This window comes from Prionailurus bengalensis, chromosome A1 (assembly GCF_016509475.1).
Source record: "Prionailurus bengalensis isolate Pbe53 chromosome A1, Fcat_Pben_1.1_paternal_pri, whole genome shotgun sequence".
Taxonomy (NCBI): domain Eukaryota; kingdom Metazoa; phylum Chordata; class Mammalia; order Carnivora; family Felidae; genus Prionailurus; species Prionailurus bengalensis.
The window spans coordinates 8744882-8772456 of record NC_057343.1 but is presented as its reverse complement, the minus strand read 5'-3'; the positions used below and the strand labels follow the sequence as shown (position 1 = coordinate 8772456).

At 44.6% G+C, this 27575-nt stretch overlaps 1 protein-coding gene across 2 annotated transcripts in view; it reads right to left on the bottom strand.

The window, feature by feature from the left end:
• The window catches only part of MTUS2 (microtubule associated scaffold protein 2), a 373273-nt gene that overhangs the window by 115409 nt on the left and 230289 nt on the right, over nucleotides 1-27575 (bottom strand). For both annotated transcript variants that reach the window (XM_043576011.1, XM_043576018.1), the window contains exon 6: nucleotides 18937-19148. In XM_043576011.1, coding sequence (XP_043431946.1) covers nucleotides 18937-19148 — 212 coding nt within the window. The remainder of the gene's footprint in view (nucleotides 1-18936; nucleotides 19149-27575) is intronic.

Below are 27575 nucleotides of genomic sequence, written 5' to 3'. Positions count from 1 at the left end.
AACTTACTCTGTCCACTCTTTTTTTTTGTCTCTCAGGGTTTTCAAGGTGAAGTTGAGAGTCTGAGTCCTCACTGAGCTCTGTGGCATGCTATGGGGAGGGTGCCTGTGTGCCTGGATGCCCAAATCAGAGGGAATAAATGCTTTGACTATAACTCGCCACAAATTAACACTTCACACAGTGTCCTACTGCAGAGGCGACCTATTCCCATAGAGAAGTGAAAATTCACCGCACCAAACACGAAATAGATTTGCCTTCCCTGCAAGTTTCAAACGAGCAAGACCCAAAGGACAATAGCAAAGTGATCACATGAGTTGTCACCTTTTTCTGCTTTAACAAAATTTATTTTTAAAATTAACACAGGGTAATGCTGACTGGGTTATGTGTACATGTGTGGCTTTTTTGTGTATGGTTCTATACGGCGTAAAACATTTATAGATTTATGTAACTACCACCACAACCAGAACATTTCATTACTCAAAAAAAAAAGAAAAAAAAAAAGAAAAAAAAATCCATTCACAACAACTTCCCACCCCCAACACACACACACCTGACCCTTGGCTACTACTAATCTACCTTCTATCACTATAGCTTTATCTTTTGGAAAGTGTCACATACATGGAATCACAGAGTATGTAATTTTTTGAGACGAGCTTAGTTCACTCAGCAGAATGCCTCTGAGAATCACCCGAGCTGTCCCATGTATCAATAGCTTATTCCTTTTTAATATCTGTGTGGTCTATGAGAATATCCCCTCTCTTCATTCCTGATGCTAGTTTCTTTCTTTTCTCTCTCTCTCTTTCTCTTTCTTTTTTTCTTTCTTTCTTTCTTTTTCTTTCTTTCTTTCTTTCTTTTTCTCTTTTCTTCTCTTTCTTCCTTCCTTCCTTCCTTCCCCCCTTTTCTTTCTTTCTTCTCTTCCCTTTCTTTCTCTTCTCTTTTTCTCTTTTCTTTTCTTCTCTTCCCTTTTTCTCTTTCTTTCTTTCTCTTTTCTTCTCTTCCCTTCCTTCCTTCCTTCCTTCCCACCTCTTTTTCTTTCTTTCTTCTCTTCTCTTTCCTTTCTTTTTCTCCCTCCCTCCCTCCCTCCCGCTCCCTCTTTCTTTCTTTCTTTCTTTCTTTCTTTCTTTCTTTCTTTCTTTCTTTCTCTCTCTTTCTTTTTTCTTTCTTTCTTTCTTTACCTAACAATAGGTTTATCCATTTTACTGACTGTTTGAAGGAATCAGTTTGGGGTTTCACTGATTTTCTCTTAATTTTTCTATTTTTAATTTCATTGATTTCTCTTCCTACCTTTATTATTTCATTTGCTTGAAGTATGTGCGATAATTATGCTATATGCTATAAGTATACACTGTTTTCATTCAGTCTTCAGGTGGAAGCTTAGATTACTGATTTGAGACCTTTCTTCTGAGAACTTAATGCTACAAATATCACTCTAAGCACTATGTTAGCCATGTTCCACAAATTTCTGAATGTTGTGTTATTTTCCTTCAATTTAAAATACTTTCTAATTTCCCTTGAGACTTCTCTTTGATCTATGGACTATTCAGAAGTATGTTAATTTCCAAATGTTTTAAAATTCTGTTATCTTTCTCACACTGATTTTTGTCTAATTGCATCAAGGTCAGACAACATACTTTGTATCATTCCAATTATTTTTAATCTGTTCATTTTATGATCCAGAATATGGTCTATCTTGGCAAATGTTCCATTTTTGTCCACTTGAAAAGAATGTGTATTTTGCTATTGTTGAGTGGAGTATTGTTTCTGTTTGTTCCTTCTGTTTTGGTTCTCCTTTCTCTGCCTTCCTGCCTTCTTTAGGGTTATTTGAACATTTTTTAGTGCTCCATTTTAATTAAAAACATTTTTTAATGTCTTTTTTTATTTTGAGAGAGAGAGACAGACTGCGAGCAGGGGGAGGGGCAGAGAGAGAGGGAGACACAGAATCGGAAGCAGGCTCCAGGCTCCGAGCTGTCAGCACAGAGCCCGATGCGGGGCTCGAACCCACGAACCGTGAGATGACCTGAGCTCAAGTCAGACGCTCAACCGACTGAGCCACCCAGGTGCCCCTTTGTTAATTTTTTTATTGCGTTTTTGGCCACATCTTGCATAATTTTTCAGTTGTTGATTTGGAAGCTACAATATACAAATTTAACTTCTCACAGACTAATTAAAAGCAGTATTTTACTACCATGAGTGGAATGAAGAAATCATACTGCCACATAGAACCTTCTGCCCAATGTCCTCTGTGTAGTAATCTTGTGAACCACATCTCCCTATGCTGAAAACCCCGTTAGACGACATTATAATTTTGGCTTCCAGCTTTTGCTGTATTTTGAGGCACTCACTAGGTAAAGTATGGTCCATACACACAGATATTTATTATTTATGTTGCCCCTCATTCCTGTTACTCTAATTCCTTCTGGAACTTGGATGGGTGTCATCTCTCATCTGTCTGGAGAACTTCCTTTAACCGTTCTCTTAGACCAGGTCTGCGGACAAAGGATTCTTTTGGTTTTCCTTCATCTGAGATTTTCTTTCACCTTTATTTCTAAAGGATCATCTCACTGGCTATAAAATCCTAAGTTGATGGTTGTTTCTTCCCGTACTTTGAAAATGTTCCACTGTCTTGCGGCCTCCGTGGTTTATGATGGCAAATATGCAGACATCTGAATTGTCCCTTACAGGTAATGTGAAATTTTCCTCTGAGTGCTTTCATTATTTTTTTCTTTATCTCTAGTTTTCAGCAATTTGATTATGGTATATATGGGCATGGATTTCTTTGGGCTTATTCTGTTTGAAGTTCACTGAGCTTCTAGAATCTGTAGGTTTATGTCTTTCACCGATTTGGGAAGTTTGGGGCCATTATTTCTTCAAATACTTTCTTCTGCATGCACTATCTCCTCTTCTTCTGGGATTCCTGTGATGGAAATATTAGGCCTTTTAATATTGTCTCACAGGCCCCCAAGTCTGCTCTTTTGTTTTGTTTTGAATCTATTTTCTTTCTCTTGTTCAGATTGGGTAATTTCTATTGATCTATCTTCAATTTCACTGAGTCTTTCCTCTGTTTTCTCTCTTTACTGAGTTTCTTATCTTGGTTCTTCCATTTTTAAGTTCTAAAGTTTCCATTTAATTCTTCTTTCCATCTCCTATTTCTTTGATAAGATTGCCTATATTTCCGTTAATTTTATGAGTACTTGGCTTTACTTCTTGGAGCATTTTAGAAATGGCTGAATTTAATGTCTGCCAATTAAATCCAATGTATGTGTCATCCTGACTTGACTATTTGTTGACTTTTCTCAGATATGTTGACATTTTCCTGGTTTCTTTTATGCTAATCTTCGATGGTGTCCTGGGGACTTTGGGTATTATAATGTAGGACTCTGGGTCCTGTTTGGACCCTATGGAGACTCGTCGGCAGGCAACTGGACAAGTAAAGTCCGGGCTACTCGTCCCATCCGGCCTTCTGGGGGCCGTGCTTCTAGCGTCAGTTTAGTTTGCAAAGACTTTGAAGTGCTGTGAGGATCTGTCCCACATGTACACCAACAATGGCCAGTCAGGCACTTGGGTAGTGGCCTATCCTGAGTGCATTTCTCAGAGTCGATGTCTGCCTTTAAGGTGACACTCACAAATGCAGCTGAGGGGTGAGCCCAGGGGTTTAGAAACCGATGTTAAAGGGTCATTTTCTTTCCCAAGTCCCTACCTCTTCCCAACCCCTGCCGTTCCTTCAGTTCCCTGGGGCTCCCCCTTTTCATCCTGTGGCCAGAGAGCTGGGACCTTGGTTATCCCACTCTGCTGTGCACCTCTCACCCTGCGCTTATATCTGTGGCTAAACGACAGACACACAGGGCAGAAACACAATCCGGGTTTGCCTCACCCTCTTGGAATACAACTCCTCCAAGCAGAGAGGAAAGCTCCCCTCCCTCGGGGTCTGGCTGCGGCAGGCTTCTGTCACCACCATTGCTGCAGGTGAGACCACAAGCCACGTACAGGCTGGGGGTAGGAGAAAATGAAGTTAAAAAAAAAAAGATTTACTTATCCCTCTCTGAGTGCAAGGAGTTCCGTATCTCATTTCTCATGGAAACTTCTGGGCTCACGTCCAGGTCTCCTTCCAGGTCTGCACTGAGGGTAGGCCAGGGAGCACTGGAGGGAAGAGCTTGGCAACCCACCACCAGTTCTGTGATACTTCGAATTCTGGTCTTCGTTCCAACCTGCCTGCTACGTCTTGCTTTTCAGGGTCCTCAAATAGCTTCGTGCATTCTGCTCAGCTCCTATAGCTGCATCAGTGGGAGAAAGGGGGCGGGGTCTTTTTTCTCCCATCTCATCCAGAAGCAGAATTCAGTTTTGAATCTTCCGGATCCCCTGCTTAGGTTTTGCATTGGGTCTTCAGGTAAGAAACGGTCATTCTGAAGGGTTGCTCATTGTCAAAAGTAGAAATAAAGACCTGAAGAAGAAAAAACTCTGACCATACAAAGAAGAAAAAATTCTGAATATCTCAGGTCTGAAAAATTGCTCAGGCCTTTCCTTTTGTGAGGGAGGAAATAGAGCATCTTGTGGTTTTCACTCAACAGCCATCTGAATCTGTTTCATGGCTTGCCTTGGGCATGGTGGACAGTCTTCCAATGGATGGGTATTTGTCTCCAGGGGTGAAGCATAGCACTGACCCTCTGGCCAACCTCGTTACTTAATTTAGGGCAGTAAGACACCGGGAAGGTACTAGTGTTCCTTCACTCATAGTGCCGGATCGCTGAATGAAGCGTACCTTATCACTGCAGCCACGGACCACTGTTCTCCATTGATTCATCTCAGCATGAAATCAAGATGCTGTTTTGCGCTGAGATTTTGTTCTGTTGGCCGTGCTCGTCATACGGGGATAAGGAAAATCAAGGCAGAAACGCTCTCACTGCTGCCTGAGCAAAGCTTATGTGCTAATACTCCAGTGGTATTCCGGAGAATTGTCACTGTCCGCGCAGCCCTGGTCAGAGGCAGGGGCCGCAATAAATGTCCCACTACAAATGTCCTCCTGCTATGATGCTGACAGATGAGACTCCCCTCTGTGTCATTCTGACCACCGTAAATCAATTTCACGTCTTTGTCAATAAAATATCATGGTTGAAACAGTGCAAGGTGCACTGGGATTGGAGGCGGGAGACGTGCACGAAGTCTTAATTCTACTGCTTACCAGCCATCAGACCCTAAGCCCAGAAACAACTTCTCTTCCTCTGTTTCTTTATCCGGAAAGTGGGAATGCTCTCCTGAGCTCTCCTGCCTGTCTTCCTGCAATGCTAAGAGGATGAAATGAGGTGACACGGGATATCTGACTGGGATTTTCTTAAGGGAACACCCTGTGTCATAGCCACTCTATGACTTTGAGACTTACCAGGTGCTCCTTAAATCTTTCATACATGAAATGATCCACAAAATATTATGTGATCCAAGCAACCTGAGTTATCTATAAGATGGGCATCGAAACACCTGCATCGAAAGGTTAATGTGAGAATTAAATGAAACAATGCACGTAAAAATTATAAAGGGCACAGCAGCGCCCCGGGCACATGAGATGTTTATAATTCTTCCTCCCGCCCCCCCCCCCCCCCAATCCCAGAGGCTTTTTAGGAGATTTCTGAGATTAAAGCAACAAGGTTCTCAGGGCTGCAACAGCTGAGCATTACCTGAATGTAAAAGTCACTGGACCCAAACAGAGTCAGCCTAAAATGCCAACGACTACTTTAATGGTTTACATGTCTTTGGAGAACTGACCTCTTTATCATTATGTAGCGTTCCTATCTCCAAGAAGCTTCCTTGTTCTGGAGTCTCTGTCTCAAATTAATACAGCTCTTCTTTATTTCTCTTGATTAGGGTTAGCGCGGTATATCTTTACTTTACTTTTAATCTGGGTCTTTATATTTAAACTGGGTTTCTTGTGAGGGGGTGGGACCTCGGTGGGCCAGTGGCCATCCCACACTCCTGCCGACTCTGTGCAAGCTCCTCAGAACTGGGAGGGGGGGTCAAGTGCTTCCACACTGGTCTCAGGGACACCTGACATGCCTGGTCACACACTGGAAGGGCCCTCCATGCTGCCCAGCAATCCCCTGTGGCTTTGGCCCCCTGGAAGTCCTTCTGTCCCACCAGCTCCCCCCACAACCCCAACTCTGCACTCCATGACCCACCCATCTCTACACTCTTACAGGGGGACCCCCTCACCACTGGAAAAGCAGAGACAGACGGCACAGGGCACCCCTATCTTAGCTCCCTGCCATTAAATTCACAAACAGAAAAAAAAAAAAAAGAAAAAAAATAAATTGGGTTTCTTGTGGAGAACATATAGTTAAGTTTTAAAACATCATTTTTTTACTATCTTTCTTTTTAAAAACTGTTTATTTATTTCTTTTCTTTTTTTTTTTTTCAACGTTTATTTATTTTTGGGACAGAGAGAGACAGAGCATGAACGGGGGAGGGGCAGAGAGAGAGGGAGACACAGAATCGGAAACAGGCTCCAGGCTCCGAGCCATCAGCCCAGAGCCTGACGCGGGGCTCGAACTCACGGACCGCGAGATCGCGACCTGGGTGAAGTCGGACGCTTAACCGACTGCGCCACCCAGGCGCCCCAAAAAACTGTTTATTTATTTCTGAGAGAGAGAGAGAGAGAGAGAGAGAGAGAGAGAGTGAGTAGGGGAGGGGCAGAGAGAGGGAGACACAGAATCTGAAGCAAGCTCCAGGCTCTGAGCTGTCAGCACCGAGCCCGACGTGGGGCTTGAACTCGGTCAACTGCAAGATCGTGACCTGAGCTGAAGTCAGACGCTTAACCTACCGAGCCACCCAGGCACCCTATCTCTGTCTTTTAATTGGTGTATTTAGATCTGTGTTTCTTTTATTTTTTTTTTCAACGTTTTTTTTTAAATTTTTTTTTTATTTTTGGGACAGAGAGAGACAGAGCTTGAACGGGGGAGGGGCAGAGAGAGAGGGAGACACAGAATCGGAAACAGGCTCCAGGCTCTGAGCCATCAGCCCAGAGCCCGAAGCGGGGCTCGAACTCCCGGACCGCGAGATCGTGACCTGGCTGAAGTCGGACGCTTAACCGACTGTGCCACCCAGGCGCCCCTCTGTGTTTCTTTTAAACTCAACCAAAAATTAGGGAGATGCGACTGAAGGAAAACGTGAGCAGTTACATCACACCCCATCTATTTTGTTAGCACAGTACTTAGGGTAAGTCTTTGTTTTCAAGAGAACATTGTTACCCGATAAAGTCTCAATGCTTTTGAGTTTCAAATGTTCCTCTTTCTGTTCCTGGTAGAGCGGAAGTGATGGGCTTTCTCTCTCTCTGGGTACTGAATGACAGATACAGAGTGTGTGACTCTTAGGTTTCTGAGACCCGTAATTGCTTTCAGGAATTATAGGCAAACTGCTTGCGGTGTATAACATGAATCCTTTTCTTGCTGTCTTAGCGATCGGATTGGCAGGAATCAAATGAAAAATAACAGCTGCTGTGTGCTTTTAAGTTCAAACCTAGTCTCAATTAAGCTTGTAGAATGGGCAGGCCTGTAGTTCACGTGTTAGAACCGCGGGAGGAGAGCAGTATTTGTTTTTTGAGACATCGTCTGGAATGTAACGTAGTGTGGGGCACGCGCCCTCCTCTCCAGGCACAGAGTTTCACTTCCGGACGATGTCCTGTAGATGTCACCATTGCCACTTCTCACAGGGGAAAGTGCCAGGTTCCTGGGTGGAATGAAGAAACACGTCCGACCGCTACCCCATTGGATCCTGGAGAAACCAGGACGACCTGTGTCCAGACTCTTCTCTGAAACGGCCAAACTCATTCTGTATCACTTTCACCCTCAGGCTGGCACCTGCTGTTATAAGTCACTCTCCCCTTTCGGAAATGCCTCCCTCATTTGGCTTCTGGAGGGGATTCTCCTGTTTTCCCACCACGTCTTCTCTTTCCTTTCTCTCCTTTTCCTCTGGCCCCACAGCAGCTGTCTTCTTTGCCCCTCTGTACACAGTCTCCTGCCTCTCTCATCCCCTATGTCACTTCCGTATAAATGGCTCCCACGTTTTCTAGTGCTTCCTTTTACTCTCCTGACATCGAAACCCATGTTTCCCTCCCTAAGGAAGACCCCAGCATCAGAAAGCAGAATCTTGAAAATCAACCAAGGGGGTGAGGCGAGGGCTATGCTGGGTGTGGAGGGACGCTGCAGGGAACAGCATCAGCACAGGCGGAATGGTAGTAACCCATAAACTGAGTTGATTTAGGAGAAGCAGAGATTCAGAGCCACAGGTAACTATAAAAACAGAAGCTCCCCCGACCTGAAATTCCTGAGATTGTGGGAGAGACTTAGGATGTTCCCGAAATGTGGAATGGAGTTCTGGACAAATTCTTCTCAATTTCAAAGGGACAGGTGATATTAGTCTGCAAAGCATACTTTTTTGGGGAAAATGCCCATCCCTACAGGTCCAATGGACCTGGATCCTAAGGGTTCACTGATACACAAAGTGTGCAGTTCCAAAGACACATGAAAAGACAACCTATGGCCCCTTTAAACGTGTCTGAGCCCCAAACACACATGCGTCTGAAGTTGTTAACACTTAACACGTCACAGTTCTGTGATTCTTGTTTGTGTTATCAAGGCTGGGGGGGGGGTGGGGGTTGTCACTCATCCTCTGGAGCATCTGGTCCTAGTTAAAGCCTCACGAGCCCCCACCCCGGAACTGGCTCACCACCTTGGTCCTCGGTCCTCTACCTCCCCTCTCCTTCCCACCAAGACTTCTGGTCCTTCTTCTGGCCCTTCTCACCTCTTGCCTGGATTATTAGTTACACCAGCAGAGCCTCCTAATTGTTTTCTCTGCCTGGAATTTTCTTTCTACCGTCAATCCCTTATGCTGCTACCATAATGATCTTCCTAAAATGCAGCTTCAAACGCTTCAGCACCCTGTCCAGGACTCCCAGGGCCTCCCGCCTGCCTCAAAGAGAGTCCCCAAACCCTTCCTCCTCATGGTGGTCATCATCGGTCCCACACTCCAAGCTTTAGGCAAAGGAGACTCACCCCTTTCCACAGAACCGTCTTGTCCTTTCCCAAGGCTGTGCCTCCCGCAGCACAGGATCTCTCCACCTCTGCCTGATGAAATCTTATTGCTGTCGGAGGCCACTTCGCAAGCATCCGTCCTCTCCGAAGGGCCCCGGTGACCCCGGCTGGAGGAAGACCCTCAGTGCCACACGGCACCCTGCACATCGTGGTTGGAACACGTGTGTCGCCTCAGGAATGGGAAGTCAGGGTGTGAGCCTTTGTTTTGAAATGCTCCAGTTAACAAGCAGGTGTTGTGTTCAATGGAACGGTTAGGGTGGACAGCGACGTGCCCCTGGGAGCAGACATAATTCAGACTGTACGTGTGTTGAGAAGGAGGCAGGGTGGGAGCCGTGGAGGGAGGCTCTCAGCATAACTCACTCCAGGAAACAAACGTCTTATTCAAGTCTGTGCTCCCCACGGACTCATGGGAGAGACCTAGGTGGAAAGGCGCAAAACGACCCATCATGGCACTCGCCCCCTTTCAGGAAGCAGATGCCAAAAGGGGGGCGAGGCGAGGGCTCAGCCTCATTAAGCAGCTTCCTCTCTCCGTCTCTCTGTGCTGACCCTGTCCCTGAGAAGCTACAGGAGACAGTGATATCCTGAGACATTCGCTCATGCCTCAAATGTTCCATAGAAGCTGCTTACTTAAAAATGATTTTCCCAAAGAGAAGGCGGATTTGAAGGGGCACATGCACCCCAATGTTTACAGCGGCGCTATCAGCAATAGCCAAACTATGGAAGAAGCTCAAATGTCCATCGACTGACGAATAGATAAGGAAGGCTGGTATACACATACAATGGAATATTCCTCAGCCATCAGAAAGAATGAAGTCGTGCCATTTGCAACAACGTGGATGGAACTTGAGTGCATTACGATAAGCAAAATAGTCAAAGAAAGAGAGATATAGGATTTCACTCATATGCGGAATCTGAGAAACACAACAGATGAACATAGGGGAAAGGAAGGAAAAATAAGACAAAAACAGAGACAAAAACCACCAGGGAGGGAAACCATAAGAGACTCTTAATGTTTGTTTATTTTTGAGAGAGAGAGAGAGAGACAGAGCATGAGCAGTGGGGCAGAGAGAGAGGGAGACACAGAATCCATACCAGGCTCCAGGCTCTGAGCCGTCAGCACAAAGCCGGACGCAGGGCTCGAACCCACGAACCGTGAGATCATGACCCGAGCTGAGGTCGGATGCTTAACCAACTAAGCCACTCAGGTGCCCCCATAAGAGACTCTTAAATACAGAGAACAAACTGAGGGCCACTTGCAGGGGGTTGGTTGGGGGGATGGGGTACATGGGTGATGGGCATTAAGGAGGGCACCTGTGGGGATGAGCACTGGGTGTTACATGCAAGTGATGAATCACTAAATTCTACTCCTGAAACCATTATTACGCCATGTTAACTAACTTGGATTTAAATAAAATAAAAAATAAACACGAAAACATAAAACATAAACAAAACACCTCCTGTTTTCTAGATTGTGATTGTCACCTAGCGACAGATGAACATAGGGGAAAGGAAGGACGCACTCCAAGTGCGCCACCCCAACGCACAGGCATCACCCAAGGAAGGGCTGAGGATGTTCTGGTATTCAAATTATGCCTCACAGAGTTAGAGGGACTCAATGAAATCCCAGACCCCGGAGCACGAGAGCCCCTTCACGCCAGTCTTGTCTCCCAAGTGGCACCATCAATGTCCCCATTTGCTAGAAAAGCCAAGGTCTGGGAAAGTTAACAAACTCGTCTCTCAGAGGAAAGAGGGTCTGGTGCGGAGGCAGCCATACCTCCCATCTCCCCACTGCTGCTTCTTTAAAGTTATCATTGCTTCGACTCCCTTTTACTTGGAGGGGAGTTTGCAGCAATTCATTTATTTTAAAATCAACTTCCAGTGACTCTGAAACAGACACTTCCTTATCTGTCAGAGGGCGTGGGTCTAAATAGGACGAGTCGCATGGTCTTGTTCTGTGCCGTCTTCACTATGCTGGCTGCCTCCCTGGCCTGGAGGAAAATTGCACTAAATTCTGCATCTTAACATATTATAGAAGCAAGCGCTTTTACTAAAAAGCTTTTAACTGGCCGCCAACCAGGGTCTGGGGCAAGCCTGAGGGCTTCCTTTCAAAAGCAGCAAATGAAACTCCTCTTTCTTCTTCCTTGGCATCCATCTGTATTCAAAAGAGGTATCATCTAATTTTAAAACAGAAGCTATTTGTGACAAAGTGTTAAGAGAGGTGAGTTGAATGGGGGTGATTTCTACCTTCGTTAAATATCTCTTCCTATTCTTTTATTGTGAAAGTTATATTATCATCAGTGAAGAGGGCTCTTATGAGGAACCAGTACTGGGGATCTTCCAGAAAAGTTGAGAAGGCTTTGCAATTTTAAGTTTTATTTTCTACACACCTCAATGCTGTCCATTACTGACACCCTAGGCCCCCGGGTTCTTATTACTTCAAAGAGCTGCTTGGCATGGTTGGGGGTAAGGGGGGATTTCTACCTCTTGATATTGGGAATATTTTGGTATTTGGGGGTTATGCTAAAACTGTCTTAGGCTAGAGCCTTAAGAGAAAAAGCAAACACTCTCCGTAGTCCCAGCAAGGTACTGTGATCATGTTTACTTTTGTGACATATAACTTTCTTTCAGAACAGCAATCACTGCTCTCAACTCACTACATCACCAACATTTCCCACTAGATTAGAGGCAGAAGAACTGTCAGAAGAGCTCACGTTTTCTCTAAGCCCTTAGTTATTCAAGGCAAAATTAAGGGAAGAGATGATAGTCACAGGCGTTGTTTATAAGGTGGGGAGGGAGGGCACAAAACACTATTTAAATGGCCATTTCTTTAGGATTTAAGGAGCAACGAAGCTTGCTGTTTTCTGTTTCGATCAGGTGTAATTCCTGCTCTGAGAGCTCCACTTGATGGAAAAGTCTCTGAAATACAAAATCCCCGGGCTGGTGGACACGATGGCTTCTCTACTGCTTTTGGAGCTCTAGGGCAGACGGTTATCCTGATGAATCCCTGAGTTTAAAATCTGCGTGCAATAAGTGGCTAGATCAAGAAAGCATTTACTTTACAGAGCGATTCGACCTCTGTCTTTTCTCTCTCCCCTCCTTTAGCACACACCCTACTCTGACCAAACAACAAAGCCAAGCGCTCTGACGCAAGAAGTTGAATCTGGGTCGTCCTCACTATGAGGAGGCTCCGATCTGTTACAGAGGGATCGTTGTACTTTTAGAAACAACTACCAAGTGCCCAGGTCTCTATCCACAAATCATTAATATACCAAGAGCTTAAAGAGAGGCAAGAGGACGCCACTTGGCAGACAACAGACTTCGAGCGTCCCCTTCCCACGGGTGCCTATGCTCTCCCTTCCCCTTCACTCATCCAGAATCCCGCCTCTGTCCAGTGTGGCTCCTCCAAGTCTCAGACCACTCCCTTCCCATTCAAAGAACTGGGCTTTCACCTGAGCACATACCACTTTTTTATGGCAACAGGTTAAATATTACCTTAGACGGTTTTCTGTTAACATCTGTACACGTGTTAACTTTTTGACAATTGTTTTACTTTTTGTTTTGTCCAGTTCTGTATTTTTTCTCCTTAACTACGTTAAAGTACCTTGAAGGTTAGAGGGCAGAGGGAGAGGTGGTGCATCATCTTGTGGAAAAACATGGGTGTTGAGTGTGGACTAACCTGTTTTTGTATCATGGCTCCATCCGTCTCTAATTATGCTGTCTTTAGAAGGGCTATACAATCTCCCTAGGCTCAGTTTCTTCAACTGTCATGTGAAAATAATATCTATACCAGGTCAGGTTGTTGTGAGGCTTACAGGAATATCTATTTATAAATAAATACATATACTATACATATAATTATATATATTCTCTATTTTACATAGAATATATTACATATATATTTTAGATAGAATATATTATACATACTATTATATATATGGTATATACTATTCTATACACACACACACACACACACACAAAATATCTAAAGTGCCTAGGACATCAGAGATGGTCAATAAGCAGGAATGATACTGTTATGAAGAGTTCTGCCTTTTACTTTTTTGAAATCTCTATAGCAACTTTCTTTTTTTTTTTTAAATCAGAAATGTTTTTAATGGAATGAAAATTAAAACAGAGCATCTCAAAATTTGTGGGTTTTGCTGATACAATTCCTGAAGGGGATTTATAGCTCTACATGGCTTCTAGCAGGAAGAAGAAAATGTTAAAATCAATGATAAAAACTTTCTCCTCAAAAAACAAAAAATCCAATTAAACAAAAAAAGTTGTAAGGACCTAAATAATAAGGATAAGAGTAAATACCGATGAAATAGAAAACAATCAATGGAGAAAATCAATGAAGACACAAGTTACTTCTTTAAAAGATTAGTAAAGTTGATAAACCTGTGGCCAGACTGATCACGAAAATTAGAACAAAGTCACACATTACAAATACTGCGATGTGTGATTTTGGTCTAATTTTCTTCATGGGGAGAGGCTGCGTTGATAAAAATCTTCCACTCACGTAAGTCACTTGAAAAGTTGAAGTTGCAATATATAAACTATATTGAAAAATGTGTACTCTTAACTAACAACAAAAACATAGAAGAGTGAATATGATGTGGGAAACAAAGGCAGAAGGAAATGGCGGATAAAATTAAATTTCCTTATAACCTGTAGCCCCTTGACAAATACTTGAGTCAGGCAGAGCAAAACGTTTCTCCAGGAACTCCCTGGAACCATTTTTTTTTTCAACGTTTTTTATTTATTTTTGGGACAGAGAGAGACAGAGCATGAACGGGGGAGGGGCAGAGAGAGGGAGACACAGAATCAGAAACAGGCTCCAGGCTCTGAGCCATCAGCCCAGAGCCTGACGCGGGGCTCCAACTCACGGACCGCGAGATCGTGACCTGGCTGAAGTCGGACGCTTAAGCGACTGCGCCACCCAGGCGCCCCTCCCTGGAACCATTTTAATGCTAATGCTTTGCTACAGGGAAAAACCACCTTAGCTTGACAATAGCTAGGCCTCCAGTATCCCGAGTGCGTCTTCTTTAGCATATGAAAATCTCACCGGAAACTTCCCCCGGACTTGACCTACCCCAGCTCCGTAGTATATAACCAGTCTCTGCTCTTGGTCCCGGGCAGCTCTTCCTGCCCACGGGTCCTGTCCCCGCACTTGAATGAAATCACCTTTTTGCACCAAAGACGTCTTCAAGGATTCGTTCTTGGCCATCGGCTCTGGACCCCGCGAACGCCATTATCACCCCCCACAACCTCATTAAATATAGCAAAATGTTAATAAGTATTACATATAGATGATGGGTGTTTGCATGTTACACTTTCTACATGTTTGTTTTTAAAATTTTTGTGTGATAGAAGGTCAAATAGTAAAAGCAATATATATATTATATATACACACATATATACCTACGTATATGTGTGTGTGTGTATGTGTGTATATATATATATATATATAGGAAAAAAGGAGGGGATGCATTATTAATTTTTAATAGGCTTATATAGTACACAAATGTTTGGTGATGATTTTCAAGTCTTTTGTATCTACTTAATAAAAAATTTAAAAAAATTAAAAACCATCGTGTACTATCACATTCATAGAGCTAATGATAAAAATGACACAAATCAATATGAAAAATACTGAACAAATGTAATAAATCTTACTAAAAATAAGATGAAAATAAATACACTCTCAGATATAAATTGTATAAAACTTGCTGCTACAGAGCAAGGCACGCTACTTAATACGGGACCCATGTCCGGACTGTTTCCCGGATTGGCCGCCAGGGGCTGCTAAAGAGTAATATTCCCTGGAACAAGACAAAGGTAAAAAAATCATTCAACTCGACTCTAAAAAGTTCAGAGTCATGCTCATTTCGACACCACCCGGAGGCCTGGGACCACAGATTTCAGCAGGTCTGTTTGTCCTGTGGTGAGGACCATGCCTTGCCACAGGGGTGGAGCTCTCTGGAACCAGCACAAGTGAGAGGCTGATGTTAGCACCTCAATGTGGCATCTTGGAGTCCCTGTACTCTGGGCTCAGTCTGTGTCACAGCTGACAGTTTTCACAACTGCTCTCCCAGGAGCTGTAAAGCATGGGGCAGCAATGGAAGATTCTTATCTAGGCTTCTAATTCCTTTTTTTCTGGTGACTTCCCATACACTGAGACTTACTTCCAATACATACTTAACAGCATCAGCACATTCTGGGAAAAATATGGAGCAGCAGCTGAATAGCTAGCCTAGAAAATTATTTCTAGCCTTAAAGTACACCCCAGGCCACACTCTTTATGTACATATATAATGCAATAAGGGTGGTTTGCACCGTGTTTTAACTCTGTATGCCTCATCTATTCATACGTTCATCCTGCTTGAGAGTAAAATATTTGAGGGCAGGGCTTTGTCAGTTCTCCTCGTACTCAAAAAGAATGGCCTTTTTTTTTTTTTCAGGGCACCTAGGTGGCTCAGTTGGTTAAGCGTCCAACTTCTACTCAGGTCATGATCTCGCGGTTCATGAGATCGAGCCCCACATTGGGCTCTGTGTTCACAGCTCAGGGCCTGGAGCCTGTTTCTGATTCTGTGTCTCCCTCTCTCTCTGTCCCTCCCCGCCTCGTGCTCTGTCTCTCTCAAAAATAAATAAATGTTAATTTTTTTTTTTAAAAAGAATGTTTTTCTTCAATAATTGTTTGAAGTACTTTAACCCATTAATTTACTACCTTCTCACAACAACCTTGTGAAGCACTATTATTAATCCTATTTAAAAATTGCTTTTAACGTTTATTCATCTCTGAGAGACAGAGCATGAGCGGGAAAGGGGCAGAGAGAGGGAGACACAGAATCTGAAGCAGCCTCCAGGCTCTGAGCTGTCAGTACAGAGCCCGACGCAGGGCTTGAACTCATGATCTGAGAGATCATGACCTGAGCTGAAGCTGGACGCTCAACCGACTGAGTCACCTAGGCGCCCCTATTATTAACCCTATTTAAAACTGAGAAAACCAAGACTCAAGGATGATTGGTCAGAGGGGACTAGTGGAGACCAAGCAAGGGCTAGGATGTTACTCCTTGCGGTGATGTGACAAGGCTCGGAGAGGGGCAGCTACTTGCTCAAGGTCTTGTTCATAGATGGAGGCAAAGAGGGGCTGACTCCTGCTGGCCCTGTACCCTCACCATGCTTTGCAGGTGGATATGCTCCAGTGTAGAAACCACACGTGTGTAAAGTTCCAAGATACACGCTAGAGTCTTCTAACCAGACAAGAAAAGAGATACTGCCTTTTCACGCCGGCTCTAGGGGTCACACGCTTCACAGCTGGCATGATCTGCTCTGAACATTCCCACGCATAACAACGCGCTGGCCTCCCACGAGAGTGACACGGAGCATCTCAGGATCACCAGACCGTGTGACAGAGGGCTCCCTCACTGGAGACTACCTGATGGCCGTGCTTCTATTTCCCCAGGTGCCCCACCCCACATCACACCTCCTGGTCTAATCTGGTTATTACTGGCAAACTCTCCAATCAACCGTCCTAACCACGTAGGACACACGGTAGCCTGTGTGAAAGCCACTTATGCTCAATTACAGACTTTTTTTTTTTTTAAACATGCTCATTTTTAGTTCTGGGGTTTATCTGGAGAGAGAACTGAGATCAGAAAGACAGAAAAGCACACAATGTGTGGGAGGTGAAATGCCATGGTCGTTTGCGAGGCCTGTCTGGAGCTGCTGGTTGTGATTTACTGAAAAGAAAATGAAATTCATGTCTGTCATCCATCTTGCTGAAATGTCACGCCGAGTGCAACTCGAGTAGTAGGAAGGTCTGAAGGAGGTGCCTACAAATCACCTGCTAGACCTTTTTGGTCTCTGATTTAAGAGCCATGTGTATGCTGCAGACAAATAAAACTCTTGGTCCATGGGCCAACGGGGAGTATGCCGGGGGCACAGAAATACATAACTCCAGGGAACCAACCCTTAAGTTCTGCACAGGAACTAACTCCCTTCTCTGCCACAATGCCATGAATGGGGTCCAAGAGTTCCAAATCGGAAACACAGCACATATTACCAAAATGTCATATCAACGTCTGTTGCCATGCCTACCCATAGGAAACCTTTATCAAGGATTTGCTATGGGATGAGCATCTGGTGATGTATGGACTAGGTGAATCATGACATTGTACACCTGAAACTAATATCACACTGTATGTTAACTGCAGTGGAATTAAAATGAAACAAACAAACAAACAAAAAGACTTGTTATGACACCGGATGATGGATGGGAAGGGTAATCCAAGAAGGGCGCGGTAACCACGTAAATGTTATCAGAACCTCGGTGAATAACTCTGTGTTCCTCTCTTTATTAAAGATTCGCCAGTCAGTGCGAAAACGCACCTCTAGCTGAAGAACAACAACAATGACCAAAACCCATGCCACTCTTTCTCTAATAAGGAAACTGCTCAGTATTTACAACAGTAAGTCAGGCCTCTTTGGCACCTCAAAACTGTGGAGGTAACTTCAATTCTCACAGGGTCGGCTCTACAGTTACTTGAGCGGTTCACGGTTGACATCGAGAGCCGCAGAGCAGAAAGGAAGGTATAAAATACAAATGGGTCATTCGTTGTCAACGTTTTGGCGGGCAAAGAGGCTGAAACTTGAGAAAACTGCCATCTGTTTTTCTTGTCTTTCCTTACACCAACAAATTGGTAATAGGCTCTTTCTGCTGAAAGCGTTAAGGGAAGCAGGAAACACCAACAACAAAAGACGGCTCAGACTAGTACACTAGGGGCACGTCGTGTAGGATATCCTCAAAAGCCGGAGTCCTTCACGCTTCTGCGTGCAGAAGACAAACAAAACCAGTGGGCATGGGGCTACTTCACATTCTTTGGATTTTCTTCTTTAAATTGGCCAGGCATTTAGCTAGTTCATCTTCTTATCTGGAGAGCATTTAGATAGCATTTGTACTTCCTCCCATTTATAGGTACCAGAGGGTCCATATATGAAACTCAAAATGCCCTATGGGTTCTTAAAATGCAGACTCAATGTTTGAACCTTGAAGGTGAATGTTCATTCCTCACCCCCCCCCCCCCCCCAAACGTGGCCTGGCCACTTCTTGCTGGAGCACAAATGCTTTGAAACAGATACCAGGCTCCCTCTAACCTCTGTTCCATGCCGAGAGGTGGGAAAGCTTAGCTACACGATGGCTAATAACAGACTCAGTGTCCGGATGGCCCCAGGAGCCTCTGGACAACTTATGTGCTGAGAAGAAGCCGGCCCCTTTTTGCATTTTCAGGAAGGCCAAGGGAGCAGAGAGGATGCCCTCCACCCCATGCTGCTCTGTGAACACTGGGCTTGGCCGTGACTCCGCGGGCCGGATGCCCCCAGGCCCGGCACACTGAATTTCCCGTCAACGGCCAAAGTGGAACAGCGCTGTGGCCCTGCCTCCCTCTTATCTGAAATGTGCAGAAATTTCAGAATTCGGCCATTTCATCCCTAAAATGCAAACAATCTCCCATTCTCTTCAAAGCGCTCACCTTCAAAATGTTCCTTTAGGTCATTTTCTATCTCTTTTACATAACTTTCCCTTTCAAAATCAAGGTTATTAAATCACTCTTCCCAGACTGATTTCTTTCACACCTAAAAAAAAAGTATCAGCTTGGCTCCCAGAGCATTAGATGCTGCTGGTAGAGACTCTGCAGGATCTTCTGAAAATCGAACGAAATCTCTAACCCCAGACCCAAACTTAAACGCGCACATACACCCACCCTCCCACCCACCCACCCACACACACACACACACACACCGATCACCATTACCGCCCTCCCCTCCAGCAAGAAGCCCCTGGACATTCACCAGACGTGGCCTCACCTTTCTGGAGAAATACTGGGTAGACACGGCAAGGGCCTGGAAGCCGCACACGGCCCTCCGAAGCTCCGCCTGGACCAGGACCAGCTGCCTGGCCTGCTGCTGGCACCTGTCTTTCAGCCGCTGCACCAGCTGCCGCTCGGCTTCGCGCACCTGCAGGTCCGGCTTGGGGGAAAAGCCATTTCGGGGAGCCGCTGTCCTCTGTTTGGGGTATCCTGCGGGGGAAAAACAGTCACTTGTGGAAGAACATCCACCCCCAGTGTGACAACAGCTCTTCGGTGCCGAAGGATCTCATTAAGGGCAAGTGGCCGAGAGGGCACCGCTCACGGTTTGTCATTTCAGGCGCTGAAAGGAAAAAAAAACCGGACGGGGACTTAAAACATTTGCTCTGTTTACGAGGTTCTCAGTGCAGAGTTTCATCTCAGGAAAAGAATGACAGACAACATTGCCAGATTCCTTCCAGCGCCCTGCATTTCTTCTAGGTTTGCTTAGAGAGACTGATGCAGGGTTTTTTCTTTTTCCCTTTTTTTTCTTCAAGGGATTACTCTGTGAAAATGTCTCATGGGAAATAAATCAGTCAATCTAGGTTGAACTCAGAGTTAGAAGCTGGCAACCTTCTAATTGGGCGTCCAGGAGCAATGCCTACCTGCCCCTTCTTTCCCTTACCGTGGTTGCTCTCTTTGGTGGCAGGGTCAATGACCTCTGCTCCAGGGATTTCTGGCTTTAAATTCCTATGGCATCAATATTCCCCAAAATACTCCCCCCATGTGACCATTCATGCCACCTCTAGAGCTAAAAGGTCCAGTCCAAGCCACCAGAACCTGTCACCTTTTAACGCAAAGCCCTGCTTCTTCTATTTCTTCTTCTTCTTCTTCTTTTTTTTTTTTACTTGACTGTACAACAGCCAGAATGATCTTTGTGACTACAAAACAGCTCTTGACCTGCATGGACCCCTCTCTGCGGTTACGCTCCACTGTAGTATAAAAAAAGTGCTCATTTCTTCCCCTGGCCCACAAACCCTCCGAGATCCCGCTCCTGGATCCAGGCAAACACTATGTGTGGGGAGGCCACTGAAGAAGGAACCAGAAACTCCACCTGGAGCTGGGAACGGGGTGGGGGAGGCTTTCAGGACAATAACTATTAGGTTGACGCTTCGGGGAGTAAGGCAAGGCTCCAGGGAAGGGCTCAGAGACAGGCACTGCATCATGGTCTAGACCCAAGGGTAAGCGGGTGTCTTCCTCAGAACCCCCATGCTTCCTGGGTGAGCTGCAGACCAGCATAGCGGTGGTGGACAGTGGGCCTGGGTCCCCTGAGCACATTCTTCCCTCTGCTCGGGTAGAGAACGTGACACAGACCCTGAGCACACGATCGTGAATAAGCTTCCATATTTCAAAAGTTCTTTTGTCTCCCCCCTCCCCTCCAAAATATCAGGGAGTAACACAGAAGACAAATCAGAAAACGGTCGTCTCCTCAGTCCCCACTACGCTGAGACATAGCAGGTAACAGGCTTACTCTACTGAACACCCAAGTGGCCTCATCTTTTAAGGGGAAAAGACGGTTAACTGATCTAAATGCTTCTGATTGTTGATGTAACGGTAACCACGCTAATTTTAATGAAATCTTCCCCTTAAGAAATCATCTGAGATCACAATGCAACCTCACATATATCTTAGACTATTATGGCTTAATGGAGTAGTAGAACATGAAATTAATGCTCCCTTAAAACTGTCTTTATGACAGTGCTGTACAGAATAATCCAGGAAAGTCACTTGCTTGTTGTAGGCACATCAATCTTAATATGTGCTTAATCCTAACATTCTCAGTACTGATAACAAAAGAAAAAGAATTACTAACAACACGTGGGAGGTTTTACTGCTGCCTGAATTAAACTCTAAGACACAGCCTAAGACCCCGGGTAGATTTTTTTCATGATGACTGTTTACCATTTTATCGGTGTGGCTGGTGATTTTATTGAAAAAAATTGTTTTCGTGTTTATTTATTTTTGAGAGACAGATAGACAGAGAGTGAGCAGGGGAGGGGCAGAGGGAGAGGGAGACACAGAATCCGAAACAGGCTCCAGACTCTGAGCTGTCAGCACAGAGCCGGATGTGGGGCTCAAACTCACGAACTGTGAGATCACGACCTGAGTCGAAGTCGGACTCTCAGCTGACTGAGCCACCCAGGCGCCCCACGTGTGGCTGGTTGATTTTATAAAACACTCCAGTGTTTCATGGGACCACCAAACTGATGTTCTGAGCCCAGACAGAGGTTCCCCTAAGAACATCAGCACCTGGGATCAACACACAAGTGTGAAATCTGCGGCTTTCAGACGCCCAACTACCTTATGGAACCAATCTTCCTTTGGGATTCTTGGTCAGCTGTCCATCTGGCACCCAACAAAAACCAGTATCGTTTTTTGGGCTGTAGTTTCTATTAAGTATGTCGATAGTTAGCTCCCTGAAGTATTGTTCTGTCGCTTACTTTCCTGTCCACCCACGTGTCACACCATCCCCAGGACCCTGCGTGAGGACAGCCACACGGGCTCATCTACCATCTTGGAGACGGAGAGCTTATGTCGAAATGAAATGACTGTACACAGCCAGCATCACCTGTCTTGCAAAAAAAAAAAAAAAAAACCAACAACCAACAAACTGAGGGTTTTGTTTGCTTCCAGTATCTTCTAAAAGCCAGCACGTAATGGAGCTAAAATACCAATCGGCTTAGGAAGTAAGGGGGTAAGGGAGCATGAGGGAAAACTTCCGGAAGGCAGCGATCACGTGTTGCTCATGGAGAACAGGCTTGGCACTGACAGGAGGTGTGCTGAGGTGCCTCACTTCTGACCTCTTACACCCGTGTTTGTCTGGAGGAGCCGGAGAAATGCTTTAAATGGGGGAGGGGGGGGCATGCCATGTCCCCTGAGGACACCTCCAGGTGCTGGAAGGTTTTGTTATCACGTCCTTCCCTACTCCTTGCAGTATTTATATATAGCTTCTAAGGTGGTCGGAGCTTCCAAGCAGGCGGATATGCCACTGGCCTCTCTCCGCAGTCAGGCGGAGCCTCTTAGGTGTGTTCAGCCTCTTTCCCCCCAAATCTGTCTCCTACCATAGCCTTCCGATTTCCACTCCATTGAACTAGGAAGCTGATTAATGAATAAAGACTTTCAAATGAGGCTTATTGATGGTTTTGGAGTCTTTAAATGAAGTGGAAAAGAGAGTAGCAATAACCAGTCTTTTAAGTCTATATATAAGACCCTTATACACTTCCCAACTGTTAGTGAGCCTTATCCCCAAGGCCACTCTTCCATACGAAGTCTGTGAACAGAAATACCTAGACCAGTGTCTTGCCACGACCTACAGACAGAGATGATTTCACATGTACACTTCGTGTCGTATGTTCTGTGGGGATCCAAAATGTCTGACAGCTTTTATTGAGCACCTACTCTGTGAGGGACATAGGCAAAGTCCAGTGGGGAGGGCAAAGGAATGAGGCCCTGTCTGTGATGTGAGGCAATCCATTGTCCGGGGGCCCAGACTGGATTTCAAGCTTCTGACTCCTTCTCCAGGCCTCCTCCCACTTCAGCAAGCCGCTGGCCCACTCCACAGCATCTCTGACAGACCTCACAGGTTTGGGGCACATTCTAAATCCAGAACAGTCGGGGCGCCTGGGTGGCGCAGTCGGTTAAGCGTCCGACTTCAGCCAGGTCATGATCTCGCGGCCCGGGAGTTCGAGCCCCGCGTCGGGCTCTGGGCTGATGGCTCAGAGCCTGGAGCCTGTTTCCGATTCTGTGTCTCCCTCTCTCTCTGCCCCTCCCCGTTCATGCTCTGTCTCTCTCTGTCCCAAAAATAAATAAATGTTGAAAAAAAAAATTAAAAAAAAATCCAGAACAGTCTCCCATTATTGTAATCTTGCCCCAATCACAATTTCTTTTCAGCCACCTAAGGGCCGGACAGAATCTGTGATCATCCCAGTGACATCTGGCAGCTCAGGGGAAAAAGCCAGTAACCTTCTATTCTCACAAAGGTGAATGCAAGCCGCTTGCGTGCAAAGGCAGAGCACTGGGGAGAATGCAGCCCTTAAAAATGGAAAGAGAATATTAAAAATTCATCCGCAGCCACCCGCTTACCATCTAGAGGATTCTAATGGATGGAAAAGCTTGGTTTAATTTTAAAGCTGGAAGCTTAACTGACGTGATAAACAGTACAGCACTGGAATCTGTGTATTTACAACATCAGAGAAGGCCCATGGCCTTAATCCCTGTAAATAAGAAGGACAGGACACAACTTAGATAGATAGCCTTCTGACTTAGGGAAAAGCACTTCATGAGTTTGGCCAACATCCTAGCAGAAAGGAAATCTGTTTCTTGCACACTGGCACCAGCAGGACCCCCTAGGTAGCACATCTGCCCAGTTCTTTGTGGTCTTGGACAGGCTCTATGTTCCTGAAGCACATCTAAATTTATTCCAGAAAATTCTGCCACATAACACAGTATTTTCCGACTTAGTCCTGGCACTTGCTGGCCTGAGGTTGGCTAAGGGCGGGGAAGGTGAAGAACAAATGACAGGAGGGTGGTAGGACATTTCCTTCGAGCCAGTCCTGAGCACGGGTGAGGGCAGGAATTACTAAAGTGGGTACCGACCTGCTATGCTCTGGAAAGGAGAGGTTTCCATCTCCCATTCCAAGGAAGGAGTGGATTCTTTTCTATATTGATGGATAAGTGAACAACAACAACAAAAATCCCCAGAAGTTATAATCAGGGTTTCTAAAGCCAACTATAAAAATTTGTTACTATAATCCCTTCTTCTAGACAAAATAAAGAGTGACATAAAAATATTCTCATCTTCAGGAAATTTCTTAGTATTTATAAGAGGGATAGGTAGCAAGGTAAACCTGAACTACTTTCTCCAAGGGTGAAAAAATCATGGTTTAATAGTACGATAGCAATTGCTAAATTTTGATATTCAAAAATGTAACTACTTGCGGCCAAGACGGAGTGAGAAGGATCAGACTTACCTTCTGATCTAAAACAAACCCAAAAAACTCAGCCCAAATATATAAGACAATGGTTTTTAAGACATCAACATTAGGCAATGAAGTACGGGGATCCTGAGCCAGAAAGCAAAGGAGGTGATCCCTATAATTGCCTCAGCCTATTTCCTGGAATGACTTTCCAGGCTGTGGCATGAGTCAGGGAACCCATGTGGGGCCTGGTGGTTACCCCAAGTTGAGAGAACGGAGCTGGGGGTTCAGGGAGCTGAGGGCTCAGAGGTCACAAGGCAGATTTAGCAGAGAGAACGTCACTCCACAGAGAGAGCACTCTGGACACGCGCAGAGGGTCCCCTCGAGTCTTTGGCCAAGTTCTGATCATTGCATGCCTGGGAAGAGAGGGTCCAAGACCAGGGAAAGAATTCCCCAAATGACTGCAGGAAACGACTCCTCAGAGCTCACGGAGGCTCAGAATTTGTTCCTGTTCCCATCAGCCAGAACGGAAAACCCTGTAATTCAGGGGGCAATGGATAGTATACCCAAAAGGGTCTTGGCTGTAATACGGTAAAATTAGCTCTGGACTGATCACTAGTTGGGACCTGCATAACAAAGCCAACAACCAAGCCCCAAAATAACTGAACTCTTTGCAAGTAACATAGCTTTATTTAAGAACAAAGCTTAAGAATATTCATGGGAATTAAAAATCCACTACCCAACAAGGAAAAATTTACAATGTCTGGCATCTAAAAAACCTCTCAGGCACGGAAATAAGCAGGGACATAGAACCCATAAGGAGGAGAAACGCAATCAAGTGAGGCCCACAAGAAATGATGCAGATGATTAACAGTTATTTGTGACTGCATTCCATATGTTCAAGAAGCGAGTGGAACGACTGGATATGTCAAGTAGAAACAAAGCGATTTAGAAAAAAAAAGGCCTAAATAAAAATTCTTGAGATTGGAAACTCAAAGGTCTAAGACAAACAATACACAGGATGGGATTAAGAGTAGATTTAGACATGACATAAGGAAAGATTGTAACATGAATGTTCATAGCAGCATTATCACAGCAGCCCCAACACTGGATACAACCCAAACGTCCATCGATTGGTGAATGCAAATTATCGAATGTGATATATCCATGTCATGGAATATTATTCAGCCAAAACTAAGAATAAAATACTGACTCACGCTTTAACATGAATGAGCCTCAAGAACATTTATGCAAAGTCAAAGAAGCCACTACAAAAGGTCCCACACATGTTGTACCATTCCATTGATATGAAATGTCCAGAACAAGCAAACCCATAAAACAGAAAGTACCCTGATGGCTGTCAGGGGCCCTGACGAGCTGAAAGTGGTCCCCGACTCTAAACAGAAACCTCAGTCTTACAATTACAGTGAACTGGTTCTACCGACAACCTGAATGCCTTTGAAAGTGGCTTTTTCCTCCAGAGCCTCCGGTCAAGAACTGAGCCCCGCTGACATATGATGTCAGCCTTGTGATACTTTGAACGGAGAACCCACGGAAGCCACACCTGGACGTCTAACCTACAGAACTGTGACCAGTAGAACAAACAAATGGGTGCTATTTTAAAAAAAAAAAAAAAGGAAAGAAAGAAAAAGGAAAGGAAAATTAGCAAACACACAGTAAGAGAAACTATCCAAAATGAAACACTCAGAAAAAAAAGAGTGAAAGAAACAAACAATGTTATCCGTTTGGACAGGAGCTGTGAATCAACTTCAAGTGGCCTGATGTGTATACAGTTGGAGACCCTGAAGAGGAGCGGTCAGGCCTGCACGTGTCTGAGGAAATGATAGGCAACCCCCTTTCAAACCGTATGAAAACTGCATACCCACAGATCTAAGATCCACAGCAAACCTCAAGAGCAAAAACCACGAAGGGAAGGACACCAAGGTATAGTGTAATCGTGTTGCTCACAACCGGTGCTGAAGAGAACAGCTCTCAAACAGCCAGAGAAGATGCAGAGACACAAAGATCGGGAGAGCCGTGGAAACACATCTTTAAATACCTCAGAGGGGGGGAAATGCCAACTTGAGTTCTGAACACAATAAAAGTATCTATGAAAAATGAAGGTACACAAACACAGAAAGATTCCTCCACCAGAAAAGCTCTGCCACCAAGAAGGTCAGAGAAAATCCTTTAGGTAGAAGAACAATGGGACCAGCTGGGAATCTGGGTCTGCAGAGAGAATGAGAACTACAGGGATAAGTCTAAAAGACTTTTTTCTTACTGAAATCTCCTAGAAAGAAAACAGCATCGATAGTCAACAGGAACAGTGCAGGGTTGGTTTAGGACACACGTGGAAGGAAAGTGTTGGAATACAGGAGCACACATGTCAGGAGAGGGACGTAAGTATACAGTTGGGAGATTCTTACATAGTTGAGCCTTGAACAACGCAGGGGTGAGGGGTAACAGCCCCCTGTGCAGTTGAAAATCCACATATAACTTTTGACTCCCCCCCCCCCAAACTTAACTACTGAGAGCCTACTGTTGACTGGAAGCCTTTCTGATGTTACAGTCAACTGATTGACACACAGTTTGTGTGCTGTATGTGTCCAACATTGTAGTCTTACGACACAGTAAGCTAGAGAAAAGAAAATGTCATTAAGAAAGTCGTAAGGAAGAGGAAATATACTTATAATACTGTACTGTATCTACTGAAGAAAATTCGCGTGTAAGGGGACCTGCACAGTTCCAACCCATGTTGTTCAAGGATCAACTGTATTATATGTGAAGTGACATGACATTGCCTCAAGGCAGAATGTGAAAAGTTAAAGACAAAAACTAGGAACCCTAAAGCAACCACTAAAATAACCCAATAAGATACAGATCTCTAATACATCAATAAAGGGGACAAATGGAATAATAAAAAAATTAATTAATATAAAAGAAGGCAGCAAAATAGGGAAAAAACAAAAAAAACAATATGCGAGATGGCTAGGAAATAATAGGAAGATAGTAGATTTAATCCCAATCAAATCCATAACATTAAATGTACATCAAAGGCAAAGCTTTCAGATTAGAGAAAAATACAAGGGTCAATTACATGCTGCCTGTAAGAAACCCGCTTAAAAATAAAGAGACACACAGGTGACAAGGAGAAGTGTGCAAGGAGGTACAACCATGCTGAACTAATGGAAAGCTGGAGTGGGACAACTAACACTGAATAAAGTGGATTTCAGGGAAAAGCATATTGCCAGGAATAAACAGGGTCATTTCCTAATAATAAAGTGGGCAATTCATCAAAATGATAAATGGCCCTAAAGGTTTATGTACCTAATAGCAGAGCTTCAAAATGCAGGAAGCAAATAATGATAGAACCGAAAGGAGAAATGGACAAGTCCACAATTATGCTCTGAGATTTCAACAGCCTTCTCTCAATTCCGAAGAGAACATGTAGACAGAAAATCAGTAAGGATATAGAATACTTGAATTATGCTATCAGCCAACTTGACCCATGACATCTGTAGAATGCTTCACACAGATACGGTGGACTAGACATTTTCTCAAGTGTGTATGAGTCATTTAGCGAGAAAGACCTTGTTGTGAGTCATAAAACATGTCTCAGTTCATTTAAAAGGATTCAGATAATCCAAAGTATATTCTTCAACCACGATGGGATTAAATTAGAAGT